Source organism: Zophobas morio, unplaced genomic scaffold (assembly GCF_036711695.1).
Source record: "Zophobas morio isolate AGI-343-1 ecotype UQ-CSIRO unplaced genomic scaffold, CSIRO_AGI_Zmor_V1 ptg000005l, whole genome shotgun sequence".
NCBI lineage: Eukaryota > Metazoa > Arthropoda > Insecta > Coleoptera > Tenebrionidae > Zophobas > Zophobas morio.
Window position 1 is genome coordinate 10,375,210 of NW_026972110.1, and position 18,169 is coordinate 10,393,378.

General features: G+C 34.1%; 1 protein-coding gene across 2 annotated transcripts in view; it reads left to right on the forward strand.

Moving 5' to 3' along the window:
• The first annotated feature begins 571 nt into the window (after positions 1–571).
• LOC135122690 (specificity protein transcription factor 3-like) overlaps positions 572–18,169 on the forward strand; it is a 29,968-nt gene continuing 12,370 nt past the window's right edge. Inside the window, exons 1-3 of one of the 2 annotated variants that reach the window (XM_064047046.1) lie at positions 572–932; positions 8,948–9,278; positions 15,398–15,940. In XM_064047046.1, the coding sequence (XP_063903116.1) occupies positions 876–932; positions 8,948–9,278; positions 15,398–15,940 (931 nt within the window). In that variant the 5' untranslated portion in view covers positions 572–875. The remainder of the gene's footprint in view (positions 933–8,947; positions 9,279–15,397; positions 15,941–18,169) is intronic. The other variant, XM_064047045.1, reaches the window with a different exon arrangement.

Sequence of the window (18,169 nt, forward strand, 5' to 3'; positions counted from 1 at the left end):
TGCTATTTTTTTTTAGTTTCACTAAATTACTTACAATGGCTTATTACGTCTGTCTGTATAAAACTAAAATTCATGCAAGTAGCCTATTCCAATTTCTATCCCAGAACTTCGATAAAAATTACTGTAGATAAATTAGTCAAAAAAATAAGATTACCGAAAACAATTCCATTTTTAAAACTTAAATGAAAACTGGAATTCTGACTAAATTTTTAATTAATGTGTGTAATATTTACAGAGGGCTCTAATAAATTAACAAAGGGTGCAGTTTTTTCACTTATAAATAGTGTATATTTTAAAATTTTAATTATTATGGTTAACATGTTTTCTGACAGAATAATTGTGACATTTGAATTATCTCGAATGCATCGAAACGTGAACATTTAATTGACAATCTTGGTTCGATTTGGCCACTTTTCCGTCTTCGCTCCCGCGTAACTAACGAAAAAATGAAAGTTTACACTTGTAATTTTCGACAATTAGTAGCCGGCCGCCGGTCCGTCCCCAACGTAGCCTCCGCCTATGTCATTGTGTGCCATCCGTTATTTGAAAGACCGCGCTAGCTCGGATCCCTCCCCACCCAAGCCAGTCCCAGAATGGCGTGGTTTGCGCTTTCGTTGCCCTGCCTGTGACTTGTCCAATTTAGCCAGCGTTGGGTGTCTTGCGAGGCCCCATCACGCCCAACCGTGTGTTTCAACAATTACCAGTGTCCGCCGTTATTACAACAAATTCCCAATAAACAACAGTGTGGCATACGCCGGATAGATCAAGTAGGCAGCGAAACCATATCGATTTCGTGTGGCACAGCCCGGTTCACAGCGCACAACACGGCTACAGTGGTTCAACAATGAACGTATTTATTCCGATGGACTGCAATAATGACTACTGAAGTGAACCAGAACCTAAAAACGGAATACGTTCAGAACTCTGCACAGGTGGGTGTAGTTGGCTTAAGTGGTAATTTTAGGCATGGCCCGCTAGATTGTTAGTTTAGGGCGGAGATCGTGACGTTAGCTGTGGGAGTTGCTTTGTCCCGGTTCCAAGATAGGAGAGGAGGTCGAACTTTGGCTCCAACCAGGGGTCGGAACTCGTCCTTCTTCTTGGATATCGGACCAAGACTTCTTCATTACGCGATGTTAGTCGCAGCAGGCGGATTGATTGTTGATTGTGGCGATTGTTCCGCGATTAATGTTCTTTTGTTACCGATTATACCCGGACGTTTATTGGTTTATCGTTGGCTTTTCGCGATAGCGTGCGTTCTTTTTGTTACTTTTCTTTTTTTTTCGTCAAGGTCACTCTGTAGGAAATCCTTATCAAAATAAACAATAGCCAGTGTGACCATTTTCAAATATCTAGTGGCTGCTTGATGTAAAAATAGATAAATAAATTAATTTATTGCATTTAAAGGAAAATAGTTGTTCTTGAGCAACATTTACACCGACACATTTACATCTTGGTTATTTTAGGGTATTTGATGAAAAATGCTACAGTGAGTGCAGGTGTAAATGATTATTTTTTTTATAATCACATAAGTGCCAAAATCCATAAAAATAATTGTCACTCTCTGTTACATCAATTATTATTGTCGAAACAAAAATGAAAACTTGGTTGAAATTAAAAGGTAATCATCTACGTTACTGACTGATATATTTGCTATATCCATACAAGGCAATATATTTGTCTTTCGAGGACATTAAAACACATAAAAAAGTTATTCACAGAGATAAATGGGTTATCTTATGAACGTTTTTTTTTCCTTATTTACTCTTTTCGCTATAATTTATCTTTTCTGAATATGACGTTTTACATCATGTAAATATTAATGCCTCTAAATAGCTAATGTCTTATCAGATATTATGAATAAAATTTATTATTGTCCAATTAAATAGTATGCATCCCCTTCGGAAAGTTACCATGTGTTCGAAAAAAAATGGTCCATTAGGCCATGAATTTATTAAATTAGGTTTCCAATTAAAATAAACTTCAAGAAAAAATTGAAGCCACAAAAATATTTATTTCTCAGTTAGGTGGTGGTTGCATATCTCAGTATGCCTAAATCGAATATATTATCATACCAACGTTCCATATGAAGTTTACTGCTTCTTCCAAGATTGTTTGTGCGTGGAAAATATCGTCGCATCAATTTGGTAGCTTAATTTTACTTTCAAAGTAGCACAAACAGTATTCTTCATAGCTCCCGCCGGTATTGTTTTCCAATAATTTTATTTCCTCTGTCGAATTTGTTATTAAAAGAAGCTAAACATTTAAGTGGTATAATATCAGAACCTGTTGGAATATGTTTAATGGCACTTAATTGTGATATATCATTTTACCGTAAATTGTATAAGCTAAGTGAAAAGACAAATCGAACGCATTTGCAGTGATTAATAGTATTTGAATTATGTACTACATATTGCCGCAATACTCCGTCTTGCCCCACCTTTCCTATCTCCCAAATAGTTCCTCTCGTTCTGGGAACAGTAATGTTGTGATTAGAGTTACATTGTGGACATCAAAGTTACTTAATTATTTATTCCCTCCAAAATATTGTTGAAGTCATCTCGAAAAAGAGGTTATTAACCTTGGTTTAGATTCAATTTTTAAGATGTCACTGCCTATTTAATATTCCACCGTTCCTTTTGATGTTACCACAGAGATTAATATTAAAATTATGCTGAAGTGTAAGTGTTCAAAGTAGGGAATTTTTCTAAACTTTGACAACTAATTAGTAAATTTTATCCACCCCAATGGAATAAAAAATGTAAAATTTATTAACAATTTTTATTTTTGATTAAAATATGTATGCCTAATGTCTTATTTTTCCGGAAGAGGGCGGGGTTTCGTTGTTAGACATTAGGTTACTTTTCAAGGTGTGTCATATTTCCAATATGCACCAATAAGAGAAACGAGCGTAACTAATAAATATGTTATACAAAATAAGAACGACAGCAGTAACTTTTGCATTCTTAGCGTGATTTTAAAAGCACACACAACGCTACGGATAATGCCAACAGGACACGCGAAATAGTTTCGATTAAAAAAATATATATTATGTATTCGTATACAACAGATAAATGATTGGGATCAACGAAAATTTACTAGAATCAGATGGTGTTAGATTTTTAGCATTCATCGTTGTGAGTATAGTAGAAAATGGAGACAGCTTGCTCGCCCAGCTCCACTTTAAGAACGCTTTTGTTGATCGCACCTTAGAGTGCGCCCATTGTGATGCAAATTACCATCAGTTTGCCAATTTAAACAAGAAATTGCAGAAAAATGGGTGTCGCCAATGTACCAAGTCAGGCTGTGTGTGTATTGTATTAGAATACACGTGTCACTATTTTTGTGGGAGCAAATCTTTTCTGAAACTTCTTGTTTCATCCATAATATTAAACATGTAAACAAAAATTTAAGTTGGCGCTTTTTGTGTATAATTTTCAATCTCCTTCCTTTTTTGTAAGTAAATAGTAGCTTAGGTTAATTAATTTTGTCGGGAAGTAGAGTTACGTAATGCAACTACGGGAGAGGAACTTGAGGTTTTCTGCTTTCAAACAGCCGGACCTCGTACTACTTTTTGGATAGCAACAGATTGTCTTTTGTTACGGAGTGCACCGCGATGAATGAACTTTGTTACGTTCGCATATTAATGTAGTGGCTTTTTCGCGATGGTGTACATTCCTCTTTTTTCTTTTTCGCTCAGTGGTGAGCACGACCTCAAGGCCGCCCTGCAGGAAATCCAAATATAAATGTAAAATACCACGTGTGACCATTTTCACAACGTGGTGATTAGTTGGCGATAAAATTTTATTGGCCAGGTGTTTCAGGTGGATTTTTTATGTCTCGTTTCTGTATTAATTCGGATTAAGTTGGGCTTATTATGTATGTAGTTATTTGATCGGACATGCAAACGTAACTGCCTTTTTGTGTATATTTTTAAGTTATGCTACATCTAGTTCAACAGGAAGTGGCAGTTATTTTTATTTTAAGTAAACACCTGCGGTACCTGACAGTTACATTAAGAATATCTTCAGAAATAATTACTGGGAAATTAAAGTGGTGAAAGAAACGCTTTTTTACACTTTGTTATTAGGGAGTGTTAAATGGTAATTACTCTACTTTGTATTGTTGCGTGGTATAATAAAGAAAGAGTTATGACTTGATAGAGATGCGTGGATGGGGGTGAAGAGGGAATTTAATTATTAAAACAAAGGTATATGCTGTCAGAATACTATGAACTTGAATCGGTATATCGGTGTGTCGATCAACTGATCTATAGTGACATGCGATATCTTTAATGTAATTATTTCAGTTAACTACTGACTATATACAAATAAGGGCTACGAAGTGGTAATAAAGTAAAGTAACAAAGTAACAGTTTGTTCGAAATTTCGTGTCTTAAATTATTGATAAAATGATATTCCTTCTTCATTGATTTTGTTATATCCTGTCTTCGCAGTAATATGACACAAAATTTGGAAGAAGCGGTCTGTAAGGTCCCAACATATATTTTTTAGGAGTACGTTTACACGTATCTATATTTTGTGGGCGAATTTCCACTCGCAAGAGAGCTTCGAAACTCATTTCACTTTATTTTACTGAAGTCCATAAAAAATGTGTTGGAGCTTCCACATATCTTGCTGCCTACGCAAAATTAAGCAATGCTGACAAAAATATAAAAGTTTGCATACATTTGTTGATATTTATCTCACAGATGCTTATTAAGGTTTCCATGACCCGAAATCTACCTGCTCATATTATACGATATACATATTTAGTAGGCAAATGTTAAAGGAAGCAAAGATTTTAGCTATAGGTGAACCAGTGGATACAAACTTGTTTTATGTAAAGATTTATCACAGGGTCGGACTTACGATTTACGAACCCCAACGCACAATATCATCACCGACCCATTCGTCTTCAACATTATAATATATTTTAAATTGTTACAAAAAGTTTAAAAGATATCCTTTCTAATGAACTTTCAGCCAACCCTGATGTGGAGAGTTCCACTTAGTTGTGTATTTTAGACGGTAGTAGGTAGTAATACGGGCAATGGTGAAGTTTAATCGCTAATGTACTTTTACTTTCACTATCTGATTATCCTCGGGTGGTTATCAGTCTTCATCATTACTCATGGTCATTATTGAAATTCGTTTACGTCACAAAATTTTGACAAATTCCGTGGTACCTATGAGAAAGAGAAACATAGGTGTTTTCGGAATTTTGGCATAACATATTTTTAAAAATCAATATCTCAATTATGGAAGGAAATTCCAAACAGTTTTCAACACTGTTTTCAGCTTACAAAACTTCAGAAATCGCGCCAGATATATCGTCGACTTTTTTTGTTAGAAACGATACACAGTAAAAAAAGCTTGTGTCGTAGAAGTTGGTAAATTTTATTTTTACTATATCTCAGTCCCAACAAATAAAGTCAAAAATAGACCTGGTAGGATTTCTAAAGTTTGCAAGCTGAAAACGATGGTGAAAACCGCGTCCCAAAGTTTCCATAAATAACTGAAATATTGATTTTTTAAAATACGTGATGCAAAAATCTCAACAAGATTAAAAAAATATATGATAGTAAATTGCTAAAAAAAACTGCTCTGGCAGTTATGTACTGAAAGTTGTGGACAAGTTACATTTAAAATTTCATAACAATAAGTGTGTTAGTAATGGAGATATTACATTTTGGATATATATTGAGAACACCATAAGAGCCAAACGTAGCGACTCCTCTTAAAAAGTTATTAGAATATATAGTTGCATACACTATAGGTACACTCACCGGCACGAAAAACGGGCCACCCTTATTATTTTTTTTTTTAAGATCCGAAAATGTGCAAAGTAAAGTCCGATTTTGGTTGCAATACTTTGATGTTGTTATGCAACGTTTATTGTAATATTTTTATCCACAAAGAACTAAAAAATATACTCCAAATATTTTAGTAGAAAATTATAAACATTCAATAATCAAACAAAGGTGAAAAAAAATTAAAGTTTCGAAAAAAGCAAAATCAATGATCATCGCCACACTGTTTAAGGACGTCAATAACGGGTATTTCCCTCACGAACCTGTAAGACTGTTGCCATTCTCCAACAAAAATGACAGAAATCTGACACTTTTGACAGTTCTGACAGAAGGAAGTCAAATCAAATGTCAAAATATAAATGATCATGCGCAGTGGTGACATGTTCCTTAAATTAATTGTCAAAAACCTGAATTTAAACATCAAGACAACTCGATGACTACTTTAAAGTTTTCTGGACGTTTCATGATCCCCAAAGTTCGAAACAATAAGTTGCCCATTTCCGTCTGTCTGTCTGTCCGTCGTCTGTGACTTTTATTAAATTATCTATCTATCCAACTTAATGTCCCTTGTCAAACAGTGGACGAGGTCATCACAAAATTTTATTATGAAAAACCTACCTCAGAGGCGAGCTAAATAGCCTTAGACCAATTTTTCTGTTTTTAATAATCAATGCGATCACTCTGCATATTTTTCAGAGGTTTTGATGACACTATCGACTAGAAAATGGATAAATGAAAGTGGTGTTACGTCAGTTATACAGGGTGAGTCACGAAGGGCGCGTTTCTTGATATCTCATTAAATATTAGAGATAGAAAAAAAAACGTCAAAAACCAGCTGTACGGTCATTCTTTGAAGACATATTTTTACATAATTTGATTGATCTTTTCTCAGATTTTACAATCACAGTTTATTGTTGAAATTGTGATGCGACGTTGCCACGTCATACCAATTTTCTTAAATTTTTGTAGAAACAGAAGGTTTCATAAAGAAATCGCAATAGGGTTACTTTAAGATTAAATTAAATCAAATTTTAATCTACAGAGTATTTATAAAAAAGTTTAAAACTTTACAATTTTCAGCTAACAATATTTCAGCTTTTACAAATAGAACACCCTACATTTTATTACTGTATATTACTCTATTTTTGTTTACATTCTTCTAATATATTGATGTATCTCTCAAGAAGGTGAAAAATCGCAGTAACTATCAACTTTAAATGTAGAAAATACATACTTAACCAAAAAGAAACACAACAAAAAATAAAATAAGATGCAAAGATAAAGTATAGGATGTTCGATTTGAAAAAAGACGAAATATTGATACATGTTTGAAAATTGTAATAAAACATTTTTATAAACACTCTGTATATGAAAATTTATTTCATTTATATCACAATAGAGCGCGTACAGATTTTAATATCTTACTATGATTTTTTTGTGAACCATTCCATTAATAATTATATGTATAACGATTTTCGAGACCTTTCCATTGCTAAAAAATTTAAAGAAAATTGGAATAACGTGGCAACATCGCACAGGAAAGTTAAAATAAAACTGTGGTTATAAAACCTGAGAAGAGATCAATCGAAATATGTAAAAATATATTGGGTGTTTCATAAAAAAAACTAAGTTTCTTACGCCTTAAAAACAAAACACTCTGTATAGTTAATAATAATTTTAGAGTATAGTCCTCAAAGAACTGTAAAATTTTTGACTTTTTTTCTATTTTTAATAAATAATTAATGAGATATCGAGAAACGCGCGGTTAGTGATTCTGCCTGTACAATGGGGCTGTTGTTTGACAGATTCCTCTGGTAAAATAATATCGTTTATAAAATACAAGATTTGTTGTTTATTTTTACTTTCCGAGGGTAAACTAAACAAGTATCATTTCACGGCCCGTAGAGTATGAAAAAAATAGGTATTCCTTTTCCGTCGTCTGCCTGTCTGTCGGTCGTCTGTGTTGAATTTAATTAGATAGATAAACTCCGAAAATATTGTGTATGTATGTATATGTTTAGGAATATGGTGTAGATGGTAAAACCCTAACCAAAATTTGTCTACTCATTCCCACCAACAATTTGATGACATCAACTCAATTTTTTCATAGTAAGTGGTATTTAATTTTTTATAATAACATACTCCTGTACTTGTGGTTAATGAATCCGTCTTGAGTTTTTACCGTAGGCACCCAGATTTTCCACAAGTGTATATAATTTTTTATATGAATATAGGAACCACGGTTCCCAAGAGTTGAATATGGCTTACACCTCTTATGACACTGTTGGTTTTTTTTATTTATTTCACTGTACTTCAGAGGCCAGGGAAGTTTTGTCCTGGCGTAAGTCAATCAAAATTTGCAATTTTTATTAAAACGGGTTTGTGTTTCTAATATTTTGATTATCTTGACAAAATACCTGTTATTGGGTAGAAAATTGATCCACAACAATGATTTTTTTCAGAAATGACTGAACTTTAAAGTCATTTATTTTAAAACAACCTAAAACTGACTTACACCACTTTCAATTTCAAGGGCTCAAATATAGGGGTGTTCGTAAATTAATGTTAAGTATCTTACCAAAATTTCGTTAAAGAAACAAATAATAAAATTTCGCTATTATTTGAAATGTTTTCATTTTGTGACAACCGAATTCTACATAAGTTATAGGTTTCATAGGATTGAAAGTTAATTATTAATAATAATAATAATCGTTAAAAATAAAATAAGCCAGAATATTTCCAAATGTTTGTTCAGTATAAAGTAAATTAGTACGGAAGTGCCAAAACACATTTATTCATTTAAAATCATCTTTCCTCTTCCCAGCGTCTTCCCACCCCCACCCTTTCGTCCCCACACAACCAGCACGACCCAAACCCGCCGAAATCGATTCCAGGTCCACCCCATTTGCATATTTATAATTGAAAATCCCAGATACCATGAACCCGGTTGCGACCTTCGCGGCCGCCGCTGCCCCACACCCACGTCCTCCCACGCGTCGCACGCACCGCACGCACATTCCGTGCATCGGTGACGCAACCCAGAGCCGATGACACAACTCGTGCATCGGCCTCTCCGCCGTGGCCGCGGCATGCAAGCAAGCAAGCAAGGTCTGATGCCCCGCCCTGTCGTGATTGCAGGAAAACAAGCCCACCCCCTCGCCGCTCGCGCTGCTGGCCGCGACCTGCAGCAGGATCGGACCCACCTCGAGCGAACCGACGCCTCCCACAATCACCATGTCCACAACGCCTACCCCCGTCAAGAACGTGCCCGTGGCCAATCCCCAGGTGGTCAGCGTGCCCGTTGGCCTGCAGCAGCAGATCTCCCAGCAGCTGCTCCAGCAGCAGGGCGCGCAGATCGTCAGCGCCGCCGCGGCGGGACAGAACCTGGCCTACAATGTGATGCAGCCGATGCAGACGGTGACGGTGGATGGACAAGAGGCGCTTTTCATTCCGGCTATGTCGCTCGCAGGTTTGTAGTGTGCGTTGAGAGAACGCGTTCATGTTACGGTGATTTACATAGTTGTAACATGGTTGCGGTCATTTCGTATGTGCAGTATTATTTTACGTTGTTTAGAAGTTTGCTAGTAAAATTTAAATTTCTTTTTTTTTTGGTGCAGCAGTTTTTTAATAATAAATACTGCCTTTTTTCTTCTTATTTTTCACGTATTTCAAATCATAAGTGTATAAAAAAATAATAGTAAGAATCTGACAGGCCACAGTTAACAATGAAATGTTAATGGACCAAGAAGCTATTTTTTTATTATTATTACGTTATCCTGTAGGGGACATTAGTGCATTGTGTGATTTAATATCGTAATGCCAAATATGTATAACATGCCCAGAAATTCTGGTATCAAGGGTGACTCTGTCACCTCTTTCGTTAATTATTGTGGCGCCTTATTACCACAGTGAGGCACATTTCTTGATATTTGACATTTTGACAAAAACCGTCTTTGATACAAAAATCATTGTTGGACACGCTTTATGAAGTAGGAAAGAATGAGATTGAAAATTTTGGAAAATGGCAAATTTTGGTATTTTCACACTACATAATTCTAAAAATAACGAAACCACAAAAAATCATCACCTGCTACCAAATACTTCCGAGATACAAGTAGCAGGAAACGAAAAAAAAAAAGTATTATACGTAATGTGTAACATACAACTTAATTTATTTAATGGAGTAGCGTATAGATTTTTACATATTGTAGTTGGCGATACGACGTTGCCACGTAATTTCGATATTCTTGAAATTTTTATTTTCTGACCGTAAGCTAAGGAAGTATTGTGATCGAATCCTTTGGGCGACTGGCTGCTTTCATATTTTCTCGATAGAGTACGAAAAAATGGGTTTCCAGTTTCCGTCTGTGTGTCTGTCTGTCAATGTTTGTTTATCTTTCCGAAAAAATTGATGACGTCAGCTCAAAATTTTGCCGAATAAATCTTATCTAGAATGTGCAAAATATGTATTATGAGTCTCTACTCGTTATTTATTATTATATTAATGTTTTTTTTTTCAACTGCTTATACAGCCTGACTCAAAAGATTAAAAAATGAGTTTATTTATTTTACTGATTGCATCAGCAACCCCACACTCCATTTATCCGAAAATTTGGGAATCCAATAGACACTACTATTTTTAGTATTACACTGCACCAATCCAAACTGATATACGGGTCCCTTCAGAAATTTTCATAAAGTCGTCACAAAATTGTGTAAAGGAAAAACACATTTGAAACCTAGGTGTAGCATGCTCCTTCAGATTTATTTTAATATTGCATACATATCTTTATTTTAACTTATATGTAGAGGTTCTCATAAAAAAATAAAGTGGCAAAATCAAATTTTGTAATTTTTTTAAAGAGAGAACCGGTTGCCACACGAACGAGTACGTGGGCAAAATCGCTTACGGGGGAGGAGAGGTGTCATACCCATGTGATGTCAAAATAAGGTTAATAATATTAAAGCCAAAGCCAATAAATATGAAAGCCAAAGAAATGAGAAAAAAAAAAAAAGAAAAACAACTAAAACTCTTTGATGTATGTAAATAACAATTATTACAAAATTGTGTGTATTTTTATGTTTTTTACTTACCACTAGTAGGATAATTTGTGTTTAGTTGTAAGTTGTAATGTTCTCCCAAGATTAACGTTACAATGAATTAAATTAAAGAAGTACATGCCTGACAAGAAAAAAGAACTTAAATTTAAAATTATTTGTGTTTAAATTAAAATGAAATGTTTGATATATTATTACATAGGGAAAAGTAACCTATAAATACAGATTTTTTTGTATCAGTGGCAAAAAAAATTCTTGTAGTTTATAAACTAAACTAATACACTAAAAAAAAATCCAATGCCTTTTTTATTTAAAAAAGTTTTCTTTACACAGCACCGAAATTTGCGAAGTAGAAGTGTCCACAGTGATTTAAAGTTTCTGTTTTCGGTCCCTGGGTTCAGTGCATTATTCAAGTATTTAAAACGGACAATTTTCGCGCCATTTGAAAGCCCCATATGAAGTTGACGGAAGTAATTTTGTGACAAATGTGTCAGTCGTGATATTAGTTTATGATTTTGATACGTTCTGCAAATTTAAAAATATTGACAAATTCAGTCTTGACAGCTGACAACCGGAAATTATAAAAAACACCATTAGGTATACCGATTTGAACTAAAAATCAGGTCATTTCTGATTACGCGGTAGTTCTAATAATTAATGAGCCATCGAAGAGGGCGTGCTTAGTGACTCACCCTGTATGATGCTTAAAACCCGAAACAAACTTTTATATTTTTTAAGTGGAGCACCTAAATTTTATATAAAATTTGACTTCTTATTGTAAACAAAAAACACCAAGCGTTAAATCTTGTAATCTCAGTCTTAAAAAAAATTGGTTATCGTTCTATAACTGTTTTTTTGCTTTTAGATGTAACTTCATAGTCGTTGAGTTTAAGGTGATGATAAAAAAAAAATAGAAACATATTTAATAATACACATATAATTTGTTGTAGTCCCAAGTATGAACTAATCAATGTAATGTATATAAAGTTCACTAATTTTGTTGGGAAGATCAAAACGCAAACCTCGGGTCATTTTTTTGAAAATAAAATTTGTCGAAGGTTTCCATCTTTTCCGAAAAATTGTAGGATTTGAGTTTTACGAATTTTCCTTTACAAAATTTTGTGATGCCCTTTTCAACATTTTTGCAAGGACATGTTGGTGCAATGTAATACTAATAATAACAGTATGGTATCTCTAAATTTTCACAAAAACAAAAAAGTCGAGAAAGTTTTCCATAAAATTTATGGAGTTTTGTAAGCTGGGAACAGTGGCGAAAACCGCCTTCCAAAATTTCCATTAATAATTGAGATTTAGATGCGTGATGTAAAAATTTCACCAAATTATAAAAAAAATAATGTTTGTTAACAAAGGAGGTATTAATTCAGGTTTTGTAGTTTTAAAGTAAAATTGCAAGGCAGACAAACGGAAACGGGAGACGACTTTTTTCGTACTCTTGGGGTCATGAAACGTCGAGAAAACATGCAAGTGACAATTTCCAGTGTCTGTAATGTAGCACTTTTTTTTAGTTTTTGACGAGTAATGGTATAAGTGTCATCGAGAAAAAAATCGTCTAGAAGCCTTTGAAATTTAATGTTAAAAAAATTATGTTGGCAACACCAATATAACACAGTCCTTGTTTGTGTCACTCAGTAAAGTACCACATGGCTGCAATGCCAATCTCATTATTTTAAAAATATTTTTTTTATTAGTTTTAATTTTACTAAATGATTCAATGCGTGGTACTTTCCTAAATTCCCCAAGGTGGCGTTGACATTACTATAATAATAAATCTCCATTCAGTTCTGTGCATTACCGTCTGCTACAAATGCTATTGTGGTTTGATGGTTATTAATTGTATACAGTAAAAAAAAAACATATAAACATACTAGGAACACAAGTAATAATAATAACCGTGAGACACATAAAACTGCATTTCCCTTATTATACTGCGAGTGGTTAATTTTGTACACATTTTGAAGAAATCCATGAAATTACAAAAATCCAGTTGGTTATTTGTTTTATTTGCATGTGGTGAAAATTCCTCAAAAGGTAGGCGTAGGTTTTAGGTTTTTTGTAACAGAACGAAAAGAAATGAAACAAAGGTGAACCACAAGTTCTTTTATTTTGTTTTTATTCTTAAGGAGATAAATGGACAATAATATTTTTAAACTTCAGCAAACCTTGATAATAAGAAAGTTGGTGGTTTATTTATTTTTAAAAATTATTGTATTTACAATTATTATTATCAACACTACCCAAAAATACGATTTGGAATATTTCTCGTTACCAGTCTATTGAGACCTTGATCACTTATTGTGTTTCTCATATAATTTGTTGACCTTTCGCCAGCTGCATTTCATGTAAGAATAATCAGTCATAATCGACATGTTTCTGAAAGTGCAATCTATTTTTTTTAGATCTGTAAATTGAAATAATTTAAATTATAACACGTATGAAACGTACTAATAAAGGTCATTTTAAAACAAACCGTAATTCCACAAAGTCGTTTATTTTCAAGTTTTAAGCAATGGGTGACTTTCGACTATCGCAGATCTTTTTGCAATTTTTTAAGTGCTTGCAAACGCCGTAAATTAAATAATACACACTTTATTATAATAAATTATATCTTTACTTCTCGAGCATCTCTAATTTCATTCTTTCTCGACGTTCCATGGCAACTAGGTATGGAAAAGTAGGTCCCCGTTTTCGTTTGCTGGCAATTTTTAACAGATAACGTCGACTACTAGATTGATTGTTGTGAAATTCTAGATGTATGACTTCACTACTTAAATGACTTTAAGCCAAGTTTTTTGTGAAGAATTTCATTTGTAAGTGACACACAATCTGCATGATTAACCTTGTGTTTTCATAATGTGCAGTAAATAATAACACAAAGTTAAATTTACAAACAAAGGAAACTTAACAATTCGTTTAAGATATAATAACATACAAATAATTCACATCGAATTTAAAAGTATAGAAAATGAACGGTATCAAGCAGTTGAGCTAGGGGACAGCTTTGCCAACACAACTTAAAATTATTCATTATAAATATTTTCCTGTAGCTTTCTCTCCACTTCTGTGTACTATTATATTATCATTAAGTCGGATACCTACCTGCAAAAATTATTTCAATCTTATCTATCCTAATTTCCAGTTTTACCTGCTCTTGACCCAATGGTAAGATAGGATTAGCATGAAGTTAAAGCTAACTTAACGATGGTAGGATCAACACGAAAACAAACTGTTCAATAAACATTTAAAAAAAAAATTATGTCTCAGTAGTAAACTGCAGCTCCAAAGTGAATTACCTTGATACGACTCTTGAAGTATGTGCGGTACCACCGTGTTGTGCTACTTGTTAAAGAAAAGTTATCGATCTCCAAAATTTTCAGCCATCAAAGTGAACCGTATTATACTACTGAACACAAAAACACAAAGGAGATGAAACAGACGTCAAGATCGATCCAAGCTTCAGGTCTTATAGTAGATATTAGAATTAGTTTGGTTGAAAGGTCTGCACAGTTATATACTACTTTGTGTTTTATTACTTAAACGTTCCCGTAACAATAAACAACAATAATTTTATCTCCGTTCTAAACAATTTCATATTGAATTATAATACTATGTATTTTGAGTGAAAAAAATAAGGTCTATGTACGAATTAAAATATTTGTTTACTTAACGAACCTTTACCACTTTAATTAGCGTTTTAACAAGGAAAAAGTAGAATATATATAGATGGATCGGATAAATTATATGGCTCGTTTAGATAGTAATTGTAAATAGATGGAATGGATTAATTAATAAGCCTGGTTTATGCCATAAAGGTCACATGAACACAGAAAAGATCAGTCATATACAAGCAAAATTGTTGAAAAACCCCTCTATGGGATTAGTAGTTTTAAAGTTAAAATTACCTTGTTGGTACGTCAGTTTATTTCAGATCATGTATTTATAGAACAAATACAGCGGTAATAATGATAACAAATAGTGTTTATGTCAATTTAAATAATTACAAATAAGCCATTTGTATTCTTAATGATAACAGTCAGAGTATAATTCATTCCACATTAAAGTTTCTCCAAAAGAAATTTATTTTTGTAAAAACTTTGCCAAGAAGAACGTAGTACCGTGTGAACGAGAAAAAAAGTCGTATATACTCCGTTTACCGAGCAGGTGGAGTTGTAAAAGTGGGTGATCTTCACATGATGTTTTAAAAGCCTAAATTATTGGTCGGGAGGTGTCGGCAGTTGAATTCGGCACGACCGTTTTCACACAGCTCAACAAAGTTCTATCCATTCTTTCAGCTCTTCTTTCATTGCCTAATAGACGACTTTTTTCGATTAAATGGTATGAACGACCGAAAAACTATTCTACATATGTATTTGAAGCAACAAATTATATACCTATAGATTGGCAACACTTTTATCATGTACAAAAAATTTATTTTTATTAACAAGTATGCAGTTCACAACATTGCTGCATTTGCCACAATTAGAATAACACTTGACATTTTCTTTTCAACAGGCGGACAACAGCCCCAACAAATCTTCAGCCCTGGTCAGATAATCCGAGCACCAGGAGTTCTTCCCGGAAACCTTCAGACAGTACAACTTTCAAATGGCCAAAGCGTGGCCGTTCGCCCCACAATGCCGCAAGTTGTTCAGTTTCCAATGCAGCAAACCATCCCCATCCAAGTCCCAATTTCGTCAGGAAACGGTCAAACGATTTACCAAACTATTCATTTCCCTGTCCAGTTGGCAACCGCGGCAGTGCCTAACATCATTCAAGCTCAACACATCATGCCACAAGTTGCCAGTATCATCACACCCAGTGGACAATTGCAGCAAGTTCAAATTGCCACATCAGTAGCGGCGCCTGCTCAAACACCAACGTCTGTTTCACAAAGTGCCACTGTTCAGTCTGACATAACGACGCCACTGACTTTCACGGGGGCCAACGGACAGCAGTTTACCGTTATACCAGCCACCAACTTGCAACAGGTCAGGGGGACCAACATTATTCAAGTTCCTAACATTCAAGCGATACCAACGGTGCAGAATATACCCGGTATGTATATGCGTATCAACGCGTCAAGAATATAGTCGGTATTTAAATATAACGAGAAAGCTAAAGGGCAATATTTTAAGGTCAGAACTGTCAAAGAAAAATTTATTTGTGTATAAATATGATAAAAGCAAGGATGTAATATGCGATACAGTTTACTAAATCACAAAACTCGTGTTGTGGTGCCCGTAGCACTATTGCCATTAAAACAACTGATTGCTTCGTGTTAAAACTAACAGCGCACTTGCTAAATCTAGGCCAATAATAACAGTTTTGAGGAGAAGAAGATAGGATAGGATAATGTTAAATATAAAAAATTGATTTCTTTGGAAAAACAACCATTTCTGTTTTAAAAGATCTGATTAAACCATATTGCCTTATAATTTAAATAAAATTTGACCGTCTATTAATTAGACTTGCTCGGGGCATTTGTTTTTTTTTTTTTTTGTAACTACATATATCTACCACTACTTAAATGTTAGCAGTTGACATTTAAAATTCATTTACGTTGTCATTACAACTACAGGGGAAACAAGTACTCTTTGGAGTTGAATCAGTGAATGAAATAAAATTGCTCATAGTATTTGATGCTGGTGCTGTTCTTAAAACAAAAAACTGAAAATAGAAAGTAAATTATCCTTGGACTATTATTAAATATAGCGATTTCCAAACATTTACTTTTACTTAAGTACAGTAAATTTAAGATCACTTAGTACAAATCAAATTATACACAAGATCATTTTTCGATAAAGATGATTAAAAAAGAGTGAAATCGGGTCTGAACAAATAAGTACATTAATTTTAAAATGTGTAATATAGTACATAATCCGTGGGGCGGTGGGGGCGGTCCACCCCGGGTACCAAGCACCAAGAGGTGACAACGACAACTCACTCGCACAGTCAGAGAATACTTACAGAATAATCACTCTACAAAAACATACAAAAAAAAAAAAAAAAATCGGGACGCCAGACAGCCAGACAGACGGAAATGGGTGACCTATTTCTTCATACTCTAGGGGTTATGAAAGGTCGAGAAAATGTAAAAGTAGAGAGTCGGCCGACGAACTTGATTAACTTTCGCCCTTATGTTGCCGTTGACGTTGGGTTTTCAACCAATCATATTGCGGTAGTGTGTAGTACTTCCAACTTGAAGGAAAATCCCCTGAAGTAGGGGGGTCATTTTTCTGGTTGACAGCACTAACTCCACAAAAACATGTTTTTATTTCTTGTAGAGAAATAAGTATTTTGCAATAAGCTCCGCCCCCTTGGTTCCCGATGAATAAAAAAATCATCACAATTGGGATAGGGCGGTTGGGCGAGACTCACATTGAATGAAAAATTCATCATAGTTAAAATCGAGACGGATGGGTGGGGCTTCTCTTTTGATTTTCTTTTTTAATTAATACGTTTAGTTTTCTTTTGTATAACACGATCACTTAGGAACATATTTCACATGGTAATTTCTCGTAGAAAAATAGGATTTTACAATTAAGCTCCGCCGCGCCTCTCGGCTTACGACGAATAAAAAAATCATCAGAATTGAGATAGAAGAGGTGAGTGGGGCTTATATTTTGCCTTTTTTTATCTTAATATTCATAGCTATCTTTTCATAACAAGAAACTTAAAACATGGTTAAAATGGTTTTTGCAAGGAAATATGGATTTTGCAATTATGGGGCGGTGCCTAATTGCAAAATCGATATTTCCTTATACAAATTTTCCTTTTTAAACATGTTTTAAGTTTCATGTTGTGAAAAGAAGTCTACACATATTAAAACAGAAAATGCAAAATGTTAGACCGCCCACCCTCCCTATCTCAATTGTAATGATTTTTTTATTCGCCGTGAACCAAGGGGACGGAGTTTAACTACAAAATACTTATTTCTTTACAAGAAATTAAAAACGTGTTTTTGAGTATCGCGTTGTTCAAAGAATACTATGTTATTAAGAAAAAAAGGCAAACTGTTAACCCCACTCAGCCACCCCATCTCAATTGTGATGATTTTTTTTATTGTTAGAAACTTAAAGTACGTTTAAAATGGTAAATTTTTGTAAGGAAATATGGATTTTGCAATTAGGCTTCGCCCCTAGGTCTGCCAACGAATGAAAATTATTACTATTTAGATTTGAGCAAGTATGATTAGGACTTAATAGGGTTCAGTGGACTACATTGGAGCTTTTCAGATTTTCTGAGTCTGTTCCGACTTTAGCGCTGAGTAATAAGATTTTTTTA